General features: G+C 44.3%; 1 protein-coding gene and 1 long non-coding RNA gene across 6 annotated transcripts in view; one reads left to right on the forward strand and one right to left on the reverse strand.

The window, feature by feature from the left end:
• The window catches only part of LOC147022152 (uncharacterized), a 59,015-nt gene extending 54,630 nt beyond the window's left edge, over positions 1-4,385 (reverse strand). Inside the window, exon 1 of the long non-coding RNA XR_015061085.1 lies at positions 4,180-4,385. This is a non-coding gene — a long non-coding RNA (uncharacterized LOC147022152). The remainder of the gene's footprint in view (positions 1-4,179) is intronic.
• Positions 4,386-4,884: 499 nt separating this feature from the next.
• Positions 4,885-14,019, forward strand: part of LOC147022153 (sterol O-acyltransferase 1-like) — a 99,140-nt gene continuing 90,005 nt past the window's right edge. For 3 of the 5 annotated variants that reach the window (XR_015061086.1, XM_085892794.1, XM_085892797.1), the window contains exon 1: positions 4,885-5,116. Coding sequence is in view for 3 of the 5 variants with exons in the window: in XM_085892794.1 (XP_085748920.1) it covers positions 4,972-5,116 (145 nt within the window). In the remaining 2 variants the exon portion in view is untranslated. The remainder of the gene's footprint in view (positions 5,117-14,019) is intronic. The other 2 variants (XM_085892795.1, XM_085892796.1) reach the window with 2 other exon arrangements.

Genomic DNA, 14,019 nt, shown 5'->3' on the forward strand with positions numbered 1-14,019 from the left:
ATGCTCCCACAATTTTTTTGTAACTGCGACATCGAAGTTTTTGCAGATGTGCCAGAAGATTACATTATAGACTCTGTTGTGTTGTTGTGTGTACAGTTGTTCTGACATGAGGTTTTTTTTGTGTGTGTTCAGTCATTAAGCATAATATATCACTCTCTTCACTAACCCCACCTCCACACCCCTCACCTTTCTTCTTTTTTTCACACTCCTCTCCCTCTCACCCCTCCTCACACCCCTCCCTCCCACAGTATAGCAATGTTTGGTGAGGCATAGCTCTCCCCAGCTCCCCTCCCCCCTACCCTTCCTTGCTCTTCCCCCTTCCTAGCTTCTCCTCCCTCCTGCCTGCTCTCTCTCCTCTCCCTCTCTCAACCCCTCCTCCCCCCCTGACTTAATACCTCCATGAGTGAAGCGACAATTTGTATTTGCTAGTTTATCATAATAAAGCAATTTGGTACATAAATGTACCAAATTTTAGTTTAATATGTTCAAGTGTATGGGAAACAAGTCTGAAAGACCACAGATGGGACGGACAGATGGAGAGCAAACCTATAGTCCCCTCCTGTGAAACCGGTAGGGGACTAATAAAAGAGGATGAACTTAATTTTTGCACCAAACTTTGTGTTGTGCTTTAATACTGTGTGCCATCATTGATGTATTTAATAATACATCAATGTGTGTGCGAGTCAACGATAAACTGGACGTCCTGTCTGCCGGCATTAGTTGGTGGACGTTAAATATCCCATGGTGTAATTCCTGAAGAGTGGGCAAGCAATCTCCGGCACCCTGAAGAAATTCCAAATTCATGCCCTAACCTACAGAGCGCACAGGTATGCCCTTAGCCAATTATGCCACCCACAGTAATGTGCTGCATACGGAAGAACAACACACAAGGAAACTGGAAGGGCACTCGGTAGAGCGCATACCTCCGCCACACAATGTCTGATCCACGAGAACATATCGGGCCCAATACATTTTTGAAATATCATGCTATACAGTACTACATCGTTTTTGGCCCGATCTTTCAATGGTGAAGATTCACTTTAAAAATTAAATAATTCTCGTGTCCAGATCCAGATTCGGATCTTCACCAAAATTGAAGCAATTCTTCCATGTCACACTCCAACGTGCCCACCAAGTTTCATCCGAATCCATCCACAACATTTTGAGATATCCTGCAAACAAACAAACAAACAAACACAGACAAACAAACAGACAGAAAGGGGTTAAAACATAACCTCCTTCACGCAGGGGCAGGCTACTCGGCCTATCATGCCCACACAGAACCAGACCAATTTATATTTTTTTAAATGCAAAATGTTTCTATTTGTGGTTTTTTGTGTTTTTGTTGGGGTTTTTTTGGGGGGGGGAGGGGTGAGTGGATGATTCGCAGCTTTTGGATGAGAAACACACAACATTAAGCACACACCACCCCTTGAGAAGACCCCCTAGAAAACACTCCGTAGACATATACACAATCACCCATCAATACTCAAACTACCTAAAAGTCTGATCAACATCCCCATACCCCTCCATCTCTATAACTTCCAGGTACCTATGTAATTCCAATTTAAACTTATATACTGTTTCTGCTGCCACTACCTTTCCAGGAAGACCATTCCATGAATTCACTACTCTCTGAGTAAAAGTCCCCTACCTTACTACCGTCTTAACTCTCCTCTTCTTTACTCTCAGGCCATGGCCCCTGGTCCTATCACTGTCTACTGTGCTGAATTATTATTACGCACTTATTTTGTCGATGGTTTTCATGATCTTAAACATCTCCATCATATCCCATCGTAACCACCACCTTTTTATGTATAAAGCCCCGTCTCCTTCAGCCGCTTCTCATAGCTCAGTCAAGCTGGGCCCGGAATTATTCTCGTTGCCCTGCTCTGAACCCTCTCAATGGCATCTATGTCCTTCCTTATTTGTGGTGACCAGAACTGCACACAATATTCTCGATGTGGCCCTCACTAAATTCCTGTACAACGTTAACACCACCTCTTTTGATCTATAATTGATCCCCCTCCTTATACAGCCGAAAACCACATTTGCTTTACCTGTAGCTACCTGGCACTGTGCTGCCTGCTTACCTTCCGTATCTATTACCACCCACAGATCCTTCTCCTGTGTGACACGCTCCAAAATTACCTCTTGCATCCTGTAATCTCTATTTTCATTGTTCTTTCCCATCCTCAACAACTTACACTTGCTCAGGTTAAATTCCATCTGCCAATCTTTTACCTGATCTATACAAGTATCAACACTTTCCTGAATCTGATCACCATCCTCTCTGCTATCCACCTCACCTCCAAGCTTTGTGTGATCTACAAATTTGGAAAGCTTACTCTTTACCCCATTATCCAAATCGTTGATGTACATAATGAATAGTAGTGGTTCGACTACTGATCCCTGAGGTACCCCGCTACTTACATCCTCCCAGCAAGACATCCTCCCACTCACAGCCACTCTTTGCTTCCTCCCACTCAGCCAGTTTGTAATCTAATTAGCTACCTGACCAGCCACGCCACAAACACTCATCTTGGCTAACAACCTCCGATGTGGTACCTTATCAAATGCCTTCTTAAAGTCGAGATATACTATGTCCACTGCCTTTCCCTCATCCACCCAATCAGACACTGCTTCATAAAACTCTAAAAGATTTGTTAAACAGGAACTACCTTTGGTAAACCCATGCTGACTACCTTTAATTAGTTTGTATTTATTTAAATGGTTCCTCATATGGTCCTTAATTCATGTCTCCAACACCTTCCCCACAACTGAAGTCAAACTTTGACCGATTTTGAAGTCAAAGGTCTATAGTTTCCCAATTCTTCTCTGGATCCTTTCTTAAATGATGGTGTTACATTTGCTACTCTCCATTCCTCCAGTACCAGTCTTGACTCCAGTGAACTATTGAAAACACCCGTTAATATCTCGCTTACCTGTTCAGCCACCTCCCTCAATACCATCGGGTGCATATTATCTGGATCCAGAGCCTTATCTTCTCTTAGATTACCTACCTGTTCCTTTACTTCCTCCACTCCAACCTGGATCTTCTGTAAAAGCCCTTCCTCACCTCCTCGATAGATACTCTCAGCTATTGGCAATGCTCCTGCCTGTTCTTGTGTAAAAGTTGAAGCTAAATACCTGTTTAATAGCGAACGCAGTGAGCTTCATACTTAACGCATGCACATGAGAGAATAGGAAAACAACAAACAACAAACAAACAACACAATACCCCTGGCAATTTGGAATCCGTGTCGTTGGATATGACCTTTTGCTTCCGGTTGTTGTTAAACGCTGTGCGGTGTATAAACACGATTGGGTTATATTTCTATCTTGTGAATATTACTTGAGGTGCGCACATGAGAGAATAGGAAACAACAAAAACAACACAATACCCTGCCAATTGTGAATCCGTGTGGTTGCCTATGACCATTTTGCTTCGGTTTTTTTTTTTGTTTCTGGTTTTTTTTTTGTTTCCGGTTTTTGTCATGGGGAATGATGCATGCCGGGAGATCATGACCGGAAGTGTTTATTTATTTATTCAATTTTTTTTTTTTCCAAAGTTAATTTTATCCTTCCAAAAGTGATTTTTTTTCATGACAGGAAGTGTTTATTTTGTATTTAACATTACCGGGAGTGATTTTGAAACTCTTTCCGGAACTTTTAATTTCTTTTATTCTTGACCAGACGTGATCGTTTATTTATTTATTTATTTATTCAATTATTTTTTTTCCCCAAAGTTAATTTCAATAAAGATATCTCCCGCATCATCAAAAAATGATTTTTAATCGTGATTTACATTATTTGATCGCTGATCCCGAATCCAGGCCGAAGTAACCGGAAATTGCGTCAAAATCATCAGCTGTGCGGCGCTTACATGTACCACGGTATAGTTAGCAAGTATACAGTTGTGAACAAGTTTTATGTAAAGTCAGAAGCGAATGTAAGAAGAATTCTACGTTCGCTTCTAGGCTTTGCCTATTCCATATTAAGCCTGCCATCTCACTTTCATCACCAACCACTCTCCCGGTGCTGTTCCTCAATGTGCCCACAGCCACAAGAATTACCTTGGCCCGGTACACGGAATGAGAGGGTGAGTACGCAACTTGTGCGACGTCAACTTTTCGCACTGATTTCAAATGTTTTTCTTGAATAAAAGCGATAAATCACCTTATTTTGTTCAATTCACCCATTGCTTAACACTTGGTTCATTCGGAAAACTGCGAAAGCCGCAGGTAAGCCTCTCCGATTGGTGATTGGAACCTGGAAACACCGCACCATCTTCACAAAGCTACGGCGGCCATATTCTACGAGAGTGTAGAACCCAGGCCGCGCGTTGTCATGCCAACGTGACGTCATCGCTTTGGTGCTCAAAAAAGTATGACGAGGGGTGAAAACATAACCTCCACCCACCTTCGGTGCCGTGGGTAACACAAGGTAGATAATTTACTGAAAAAGAGTTGCTTTGTTCAGTGTCCTTCAATAAAACGTTCTTTGGTATAAATCTGGAATTCTACATCCGTTATATCGAAGTTTTGAATCATGACGACTTAGAATATAAACTTCCTAAATTGTACGTTTTGTTTTTTACGTCTTCAGATGATCCGCTTTAGTTTAAAAAAATTCCAGCGTCTTTAAATGTTTCGAAGATTGATGATTGGAGCGGTGTATCGGTAGGTACCGTAAGTGGTGGTTTCGATCAGTCGTTATGGCGTGTTTAAAGCTCTATTCACGGAGCCAATCATCATTTTATAAATGAATAAAACCTGATCAATCGAGTGCATCCTCTGTTGTTGGGCTCGAAAGCGAAAATAGAATCGACATTGGACGTAACGGCGACTGTCCGCTTGACGTCATGACGTCATGACGTCACGACGTCACGACGTACGGCGGGGTTTACAACGTCGTCGAGCATAGTGACGGGGTGTGGGTGGCATGCGCTGATTTTGTGTGCGGGACACGATGGTTGCAGGAACCGCCGATACGCAGCGTGGAGTCCATCAGCGGCGGAAACGTCGCCGCAACTCTGAGCAGCGTGTTGGTGACGGATGTGAAGCTGGGAATGACATCAGGTCGCCGCGTGGACCGGGGGCAGGTAAAGGAGACAGTATGACGGGGAGGGACGGGGACGAGGAGGAGCTCCTTTGCTTCTTTGTTTGCTTCTTTAAATGATCCGACTGTAGATTTGCACACCCCGTATACGGGTATACCTTTGCGGTATTTTTATACAAAAAAAAATTGTATAAAATGTCCACCAATCTCGGGTCCCCTGCGTCGACAACGATGTGCGTACCACAATGTCCGAGTACAAAATTTCAGATCGACTGTGGTCTGGAGACCGAAAAGGTACACCATGATATCCTGAGGAGAAAATCTCGGGTCCCCTGTGTACACCACAATGTCCGAGTACAACATTTCAGATCCCATAAATTATGGTCTGTGTTCCGCTTGTTGCCCGGTTAGAATCCGACGGGTCGGGTCTTGCGACGGTCGACCGTTTCACAAACTCCCTGTCTGATCTGCATCTGCACCTATGCGTTCACCGTACAGATTGGGAGCCCAAAGCGGTCTGGCGTCGCGTGACTATCGAATTAGGTCGAGCATCCGAAGTCACGTGACTCGGTCGTCTAATTGGTGTGGAGACCGCAACCGATCGTCCCTTTTAATATGTCCTTTAAACTAAAGCGCCGAACGAAGAAGCCACCGCAGTCAGAAATCACCCCTGAGACCAGGTATGTAGAGAGGAACGAGTGGCATGGGGGAGGGGGAGGAGCAATCGACAATAAAAACCCTCAACCCACTAGCCACTACCAAACATACATGCCCACAAAACCAACCAACCAACCAACGAACGGAGATCTTTAATTGCCTCCACCATCTGCGATGGACGGAGGTTTTGTTTTCACCCCTGTCTGTTTGTCAGCATGATATCTCAAAGAGTTGTGGATGGATTCTTCAAGTTCTTCCTCAAGCTCAAACGATTGGTCATCTCGGAGGAGGGGTCTAACATTTTACATCAAAACTCTTCGATTCCATGAATGGCTTGCGTATGCCCAGGGATTATTAGCACCCCGTGATCCTTGCCTGGTTGGGCCACCATCTTGGTCTGGGGCTTCAGAACTTCTGGGGTTCATTGTCTTTCTGGCACACTCATCATGCTGGCTTAGGCCTACCTTCCACGCTGGCCTTGTGCGGGTTGGAAAGGAGATTTTTATTTCAGAGATCCATCTCCGAGACACTGCTTTACTGAGCTGGAAACTTTGTTCATGGGTAGCTATCGCTGTAGAGTTTGCTGGATAGCCGATGGCTCTTAAATGAGCTCGTACGCCGTTTTATGGATCTTTTTTGTTTGGTTCCACCATGGTGTCCAGCCACCTTCCTCACCAGTTTCCAAATTGAAACGAGTGGGGGAGACGGTTTAGCTGCCGTCAACTAGACCCCAAAAACATGTAGTACTGGCTTCCAGGATACCATTAGGAGATCTCCTGACACGACCGAACGGAGTTTCTGGTTAGGTCATCTCTCCCGAGATGACCTAATTAAGCCGGACCAAATGTCCGTCCGTCCGTCGTCAATTTTTCTTTCCGATCTTGATGAAACTTAGTATGTGGGTAGAGGTCGATGAGTGTTTCACAACGATATAACTTTTGTCCGGGTTCAAGGTCAGGGTCAAGGTCACGAGGTCACATAAGTTCTAAAAATCCTCATTTTCAAAACCTATCCAGTCTGCCATTCTACAAGATATTCGGCAACTGTTTATTGATTATGATAGTAAAAAAAATATTATCTTGTATTTAACTAGACAGATTTTTGAATTTCCGTCCCGTTTGGCCGCCACATAACCTGGAAGATGGTCAAAAACACCTCCCGGTACAAAGAAAACTTTTTACTTCCGATCTTGATGAAATTTGGTATGAGGGTAGAGGTCGATGAGTGATACCCAACGACATATTTTTTCCCGGATTCGAGGTCAGGGTGAAGGTCACGAGGTCACGAAAGTTGTGAAAGTCGCCATTTTCAAAACCTATCTCGTCTGTCATTTTAGGAGATATCTGGCAACGGTTCATCGATTATGATGGTAAAAAACATGATAGAGATGACCGTCACCCCCACAAGGGGGTAATTTTTTTATTTTGGTTTTGCCTTGTCCAAAAACTTCCCGTCCTCCCTTTTGCTTTGCTTTTGAACCCGAACTGGTTGGCTTGCCTTATTTTGCTTATTTTGTGTCCTCCTTTCTGTTTGCCTTCCAGCATTTCCACATCCCTGATGAGTCATACTGTATACTCATTTAAAACCATTGAGAAATAAGTGTCTTGGTTTTCTGGATGAGGATAACAACTGTTTTTAATTCCTGGTAATGTCCCCCAAGGGATGTCGAACCAGATTAGCTTCATGACTCCCCCCCCCTTTCCTCAGGTGTATCTGAGGGTGGGGGGTGGGATGGGGGACGTTGGAGTTGGGAGGGAGAGATTGTGAAGGTGGGGGCAGAATATGTTCCTGTTTACGATGAAAGTTCAAAAATATAACTGAAAGTCTCAGATTTATTGCTGTTAGTTGTTATGTCTCTGAGTGGCAGAGGGGGTGGGGAAGGGAGGGTTCAACAATGATGATGATGAGGGTACAAAATATTCCAATGGAGTGTCCAAAGTCTCAATTATCTTAATTTCAACGTTGCACAAAGCTGAAGAAAGGGCAATGTTTTAATAATAACAAAATAGGTGTGGGAAGTGGTTCAGTGAATTTTTCTATCCCCCGCCCCTCCGACAATTTCGGCGATTGGGGACATTAAAATGAGCTCCGTCTGACGGACCGATCATCTGTCCATGATGTACTTTTGTGTGTGCGGTATTTCAAAAACTCTTGAATATTTAGCTTTCATATTGAAGACATCTGTTCGTCACGACGTGGGATCGCGGCTGTCATTGGCGGAATTCTGTTGCTATGGCAACCATCTGGGTAACTTGCCTTGTTGTGCAGACGATATTTCAAAAAGTGTTCAAGATTTAGCTTTCATATTAGACAGATCTATTTCTCATAACACTCAAAAGGCAGAGTATCTAGAGTATCAGCTCCTTTTTAGCTCACCTGGAACATAGTTCCGGGGGGCTCATGGGATGGCGCGTCGTCAGTCCATCCGTCCATATATACTCCCAACTTCTCTGAAACTACACATGCAATTCTGATGAAACTTGATCACAACCTTCACCACCCATGATGTACTAAAGTTTGCTAATGGCATAAAAAATTTGGGTCTCAGGGGAGGTCTACGGAGGGAGTTTATGGGGCTGTTACCATCTTTGATCTACCAAAGTTTGTTCACAGCATTAAAAAAATATAGCCAAAGGTATTTACTTTCTTCTCCGTGACATATTTTGTGGGTCATCCATGCCAACACAGTGGTTCCCTGGTTATCTTATCCCACCGCTACCAGGTGAGCGCCTAGGGGAATTGCCCCCATATTTTTAAGGATAGCTATGCCATGAAGTATCTTTTTACCCCGCACACGTGAAGTGAAAAGCGGGGTTAAGCAATTGGTTCATGTCTGTCTGCCTGACTGTCTGTCCGTCCATCTACAAGCGTTGGTTTATGATCGAGGAACAACTTGATTCCTTCCTTTCATGTAAGTGCTGGTTCATCAGGGTGAAGATTACCACACTGTGGTTGTGCGCAGGTGTGGAACAGTGCTGATACAACCAAATTGTGCAAATATATACATATGCGAGTAAAACTAAAGGCCAGATGTAATCTTATCTCGATAGCTCATGCAACACGGGTTTCAAGGTGTTGAGAGAGGTTGAAGTGGCAGGGTCCTTCTCCAGGTGGTTCCAATCCCTGCAGGTATGGGGGAAGAATGATGAGGCATATAACTAAGTCCTGCAGCTCGGTATCATGAAGCAGGATCCACGTGCTCTGGTGTGTGAGGATGCTTTATTGAGGTATGCACTCCCCCTGATGTCCACCAGGTTGTAGTGAATGTGGCAAGACATCATGGCAAGATGGCCTTGGAGTCTTCTCTCCAAGGTAGGCCATTGTAGTTCTTCTAGCATGGCCATGACACTGCTGGTATGACCGACTGCTTACCAGTGGCATATCGAGGACCTCTACGCTGGACCATCTCAAGCTTGTTGATGTGCCGAGTGTGAGGATCCCATGCTGTTGCAGCATATTCCACGATTGGTCGGACATAAGTTGTGAATGTGGTCTTAATTCTACAATTGCATCCGCTGAAGTTTTGACTCGGGAAGGCATTGGTGGAGTTAGCTTTTTTTGACAGTTGCGTAGACGTGGATGTTGAAATTCAGCTTTGAATCAATGTGAACACCAAGGTATTTGGCTGAGTTAACCTCTTCAAGGGTGTTGTCATGAACATTATAAGATTGGAGGATGGGCTTCTGCTTGTTGGTGATGTGAATGAGCTGGCATTTAGATGGATGAAACTCCAAACTATGTCTCTTCGAAAGGACCGTTTACAAAACCCCCCCATCCACTTTCTCAACAATCCTCTGGAAGAAGTCTTTTCTTTCAAGCTTCTGGGTCTCACTATCTGCCATGACCTTTCCTGGGAAAGTCACATTTCCAACCTTGCCTCAAAAGCCAGTCGCCGACTGGGAATCCTCCGTCGTGCAAAGTCCTTCCTCGGCCCTCTTGAGCTCCTGACCACTTACAAAGCTTTTGTCCGTAGCCTGATGGAGTACTGCTCTCCCCTCTGGGCTGGTGCTCCTGCCTCCCACCTTTCTCGACTTCACGCTGTCGAAACCAGGGCTTTTAAGATCATTGGCATCTCCCGCAATGAAGCTGAGTCTTTGGGCCTCTCACTCAATCACCGCAGGTTGGTCGGTGGTCTTTCTGTCTTCTACCGACTCCTCTCCAGCCTTGCCCCCCTGCTCTCTCTGCGATTTGTCCCAACCACATTTCCACAGGGCGCTCAAGGTCCGCCAACAACCCCTTCTGGTAAAACTACCAAAATCACGAATCACTGCTCATCTTCACTCTTTCATTCCTCTTTTTTCCCGCCTTTGGAATAAACTTCCTCACTCTATTCTTTCCCATTCTTCCCTCCAGGCTTTCAAAACAGCTGTTCACCACCACCTCTTATCTTCCCCCATCCAAATCCTCGATCTTTTCTACCCCGATAATCCACCCAAGCCCACTTCCTTCAATTCTCCTGCTTTCCTTCCTGAAAGTCCCTTTAATGTCCATCTTCCCCTCGCCATGTTCCCCGTCCCATCCCCATCCCTCTCCCTTCCACAGTTCACCTGTGTCTGTTCCCCAATGTTTTGTCCCTTCCACTCCCGCCCCTCTTGTCTCATGCCTCCTTGCTGTGAGTTGTGTGTTAGCTCTCATACGAGCCTCGACCAAGGTATACAAAAAAAAAAAAAAAAAAAAAAAAAAAAAAAAAAAAAAAAAAAATCAACCACTTCCACTCCCAGTCCTGTAACATGTCAAGATCCATCTGGCGACGAGTGCCGTCCTGGGCAGATGTAATACGCCGGTAGAAGATGCAGTCGTCTATGAAGAGACGTGATATGGAGCTTGAGATGCCATCTGGTAGATCGTTAATGAAGATCATGAAAAGAAGCATGCCAAGCACACTATCCCGAAGAACTCCGGATATTACTTGGGCTTCAGAGCTCAGTTGGCCGTCAATCAAGACTTGCTGGGTGCGGTCATGGAGGAAGTTTTTTTTTATCCACTCTAAAGTGCAGTCTTGAAGTCCGTAGAACTCCGCCTTCAACAAAAGTCTTTGGTGGGACACCTTGTTGAAGGCTTTCATGAAGTCCAGCAAGATGAGGTCTATTTGTCCCTTCTCTTCTCGTCATCTATGGTGAGGATCAATTGCGTATCACAAGGTCGACATTTCCCAAAGCCATGCTGTGCGTCTGTTAGTATCTGATGATCGATAAGATGATGTATGATGACACGATGCATGAGAGTGTCACACAGCTTGAAAAGGACTGATGTAAGTGAGATAGACCGATAATTTAAAGCAAATGATCGGCAGCCCTTCTTGAATATGGGGACGATGGTTGCTTTCTTCCAAGAAGATGGTACACTGCTCTGATTCAGGAATGCCTGGAAGAGCAAGATGACTGCAGGTGAAACTTATTCAGCCATTTCCTTCAGCAGTTTCGCAGAGATACCGGCAGGCCCAGCTGCATTGTGTGGTTTAAGGTTATTGAGAAGCTTGGTTACTCCTTCTTGGCCAACACTGATGTCATCCATGGTTGGATGAAGGCTGGGGCCAAGATCAGGGAGTGATGAATCACTGTCATGAATAAATACTGAAGAGAACCTCCTGGTCAAGATGTTGGCTTTATGCTTGGGATCGCAGTGAAGAATATTTCCCTCCTTCAGCTGCGCAACTCCCTGACGAGTTCCTGTAAGTCTATACCACTCATTTGATCTATTCCACTAATTCTTGTACTTCCTGCAAGTCTATTCCACTCGTATGCCTGGTGTTGGCTTAATGGTTAGGGTGGCGGGCTTTGGATCCGAGGGTCCTGAGTTCGAATCCCGCTCAGCTGTTGAATTAATACCAGGTGGGTTTTAGTCGGCCTGTCATTCTTACGAGGTCAGCAAAATAAGTGCCATCATGCTGGTATCCTGTGTCGGAGTGGTGACCCATCCAGGATTGTGGCCAATAGCCAAGGAGACTGCTTAAGCAGCACCAACGCTCTGCACGGAGTATGGTACCAATCTCCTATTCCACTCATCTTATAAGCAGTCAATGTGTTTTATCTTCTGGCATGTAGTACTTTGCATTTGTTTAAGTTGAAAAGGAGTTGCTATTTGTCTGACCCTTTTTTTTTTGCTTCATTCAAATAATCTTGCCTCGAGTCCTTTTGACTTTGGCTTTTTACTGGACCAATGATTTTTGTCATCAGCAAAAAAAAAAAAAAAAAAAAAAAAAAAAAAAAATATATATATATATATATATATATATATATATATATATATATATATATATATATATATATATATATATATATATATATATATACAGAGTTTATGAGCCCATCTGGTATATCATTGAAAAACAGCACAAACAGAAAAGGGCCCCAGTAGACTCCCTTGGGGGACTCCACCTCCTACTGATTTCCATTCTGATTTCACCCCATCGATGGCCACTCGTTGTGTTCTGCCAGATAGGAATGCCTCAATTCATCTGTGCAGCTGTCCTTCAATTCCATATGCTGCCACTTTTTCAAGGAGCCTTCTGTGTGGGACAGCATCGAATGCTTTACGAAAAACATGATATCAACAGGATCTCCGTGGTCAATCAATCGAGTCAGTTCCTCAAAGACGCAAAGTAGTTGAGAAATACATGATCTGCTGGGAGTAAATCCATGCTGGCTGTCCACAAACAGATAATGCGTTGTCATGTGCTTTACCACATCATCCCTCACAACACTCTCCATGACTTTTCCTGCCACTGAAGGAAGACTTGCAGGGCGGTGGTTTTCAGCAAGTTTTTATTATTTTTTTTTACTCCCTACTAGCAGTTTCCTTGAGACATCGAGGGTCGAAACAATCTGATCCTGCTGAGTTGCTGCCATTTAGATTCAGGAGTTTCTTCCTCAGTGATGTTGACATCGACCAGTGCAGGTCCAATGTAGCGTAGTTCCAGTTTCGGCACATTTACTAAATTCTCCTCAAAGAAAACGCTACTAAAATAGTCATTTATTGTGTTTGCCTTTTCTCTATCATCTTCTGTAACTTTCCCATCAGGTTGTATGAAATCACCGACTCCAATCCTTGTTTCGAGTTTGCTGTTTGCATATTTCCAAAATCCTTTTGGGTTTGTCCTGATGCTTTCAGTGAAACTCTTCTTGAAGTCTATCGTTTTGCGGTGTCATCCGGCGGAGTTTATTTCTTTCCTTGGCATATTTGTCATAATCAATCGGGCGTAGTGGCGTGCGCCTGTAATCGGGCTACTCGGAGGCTTGGGTTAGAGGATCACTTGAGGACGGGAGCTCTGCGCTGGGCCGTGCTATGAGAGGGTGTAGGGCAGCCCGGAATCGTGGCGAAACCCAATCCTTATCCCTGTGTCGTAAGAGGTGACCAGGGTTGTGTCAGGAAGGGCATCCGGTGTAAAACCTATGCCAAATCAGTATGCGGATCATAACGGATGATCCGCTGTGGCGACCCCTAAAGGGAGCAGCCGAAAGATGAACAGCAGCAACATTTGTCATAATCAAGGTCACTCTCTGTCTCATTGTACTTTCTCTAAGCCTTCCCTTTCTTGCGAGATTGAGTCATTGTTTTGTGAGTGAGGGAAGGCTGTTTCCGCCTATTCCTAGTCTGTACACTTTTAGGAACACATTTGTCTCCGGTTGCGTCCATTTTATCTCCAAAGAAGCACCACGCCCCTTCACAGTTTAACTCTGCCAGCTCCTCGTCCTATTTTACCTCCATAAGTTTCTTGTTCATCTGCTCATAATCCCCTTTATTCACCTTCATTCTAGGTTCATGTACGGGATCGTTTCCCACAGTGCACAAACTGAGCTTCACGCTAATGCAGCAATGGTCGCTCCTTCCAAGTGGGGCTGAGTATTCTATTGATTTAATCATCCATTCACATTAGTTTTTTTTCTCCTGACATTGCCTTATTGGGGGGGGGGGGTACATGTCATGCCTAGGCTGTATAAATGTTTCCGTAATCTCTCGATTGTTGTCAGCACTATGATCAATTGCTCACCAGTGACTGCAAATAATGTGGTGGACTTTTATATGGTTCTTGCATGCACCGTATATGACGTGACCTTGGAGCTTTCGCTTTTTTGGTTAAATCTTAAGTTGCAGGAGAAGGGCTTGACCTCATCCAGCATGACCTCCAATAACAAAGGAACAAAAGGAATGAAAATGGCTAAATCGGGGAGCTGTCTATAAACTGCAAACACGACACTAAATCGGCGTTTTCACAATGGTTTATGGTTATTCAGGCTAATTCATTGAGAAATGCACACAATCAGAGACGTAACATTTTATAAGGCATTCCAATTTCATTTC

This window comes from Eptatretus burgeri, chromosome 8 (genome assembly GCF_056783735.1).
Source record: "Eptatretus burgeri isolate ZD-2024b chromosome 8, Ebu_testis_v1, whole genome shotgun sequence".
Taxonomy (NCBI): Eukaryota; Metazoa; Chordata; class Myxini; order Myxiniformes; family Myxinidae; genus Eptatretus; species Eptatretus burgeri.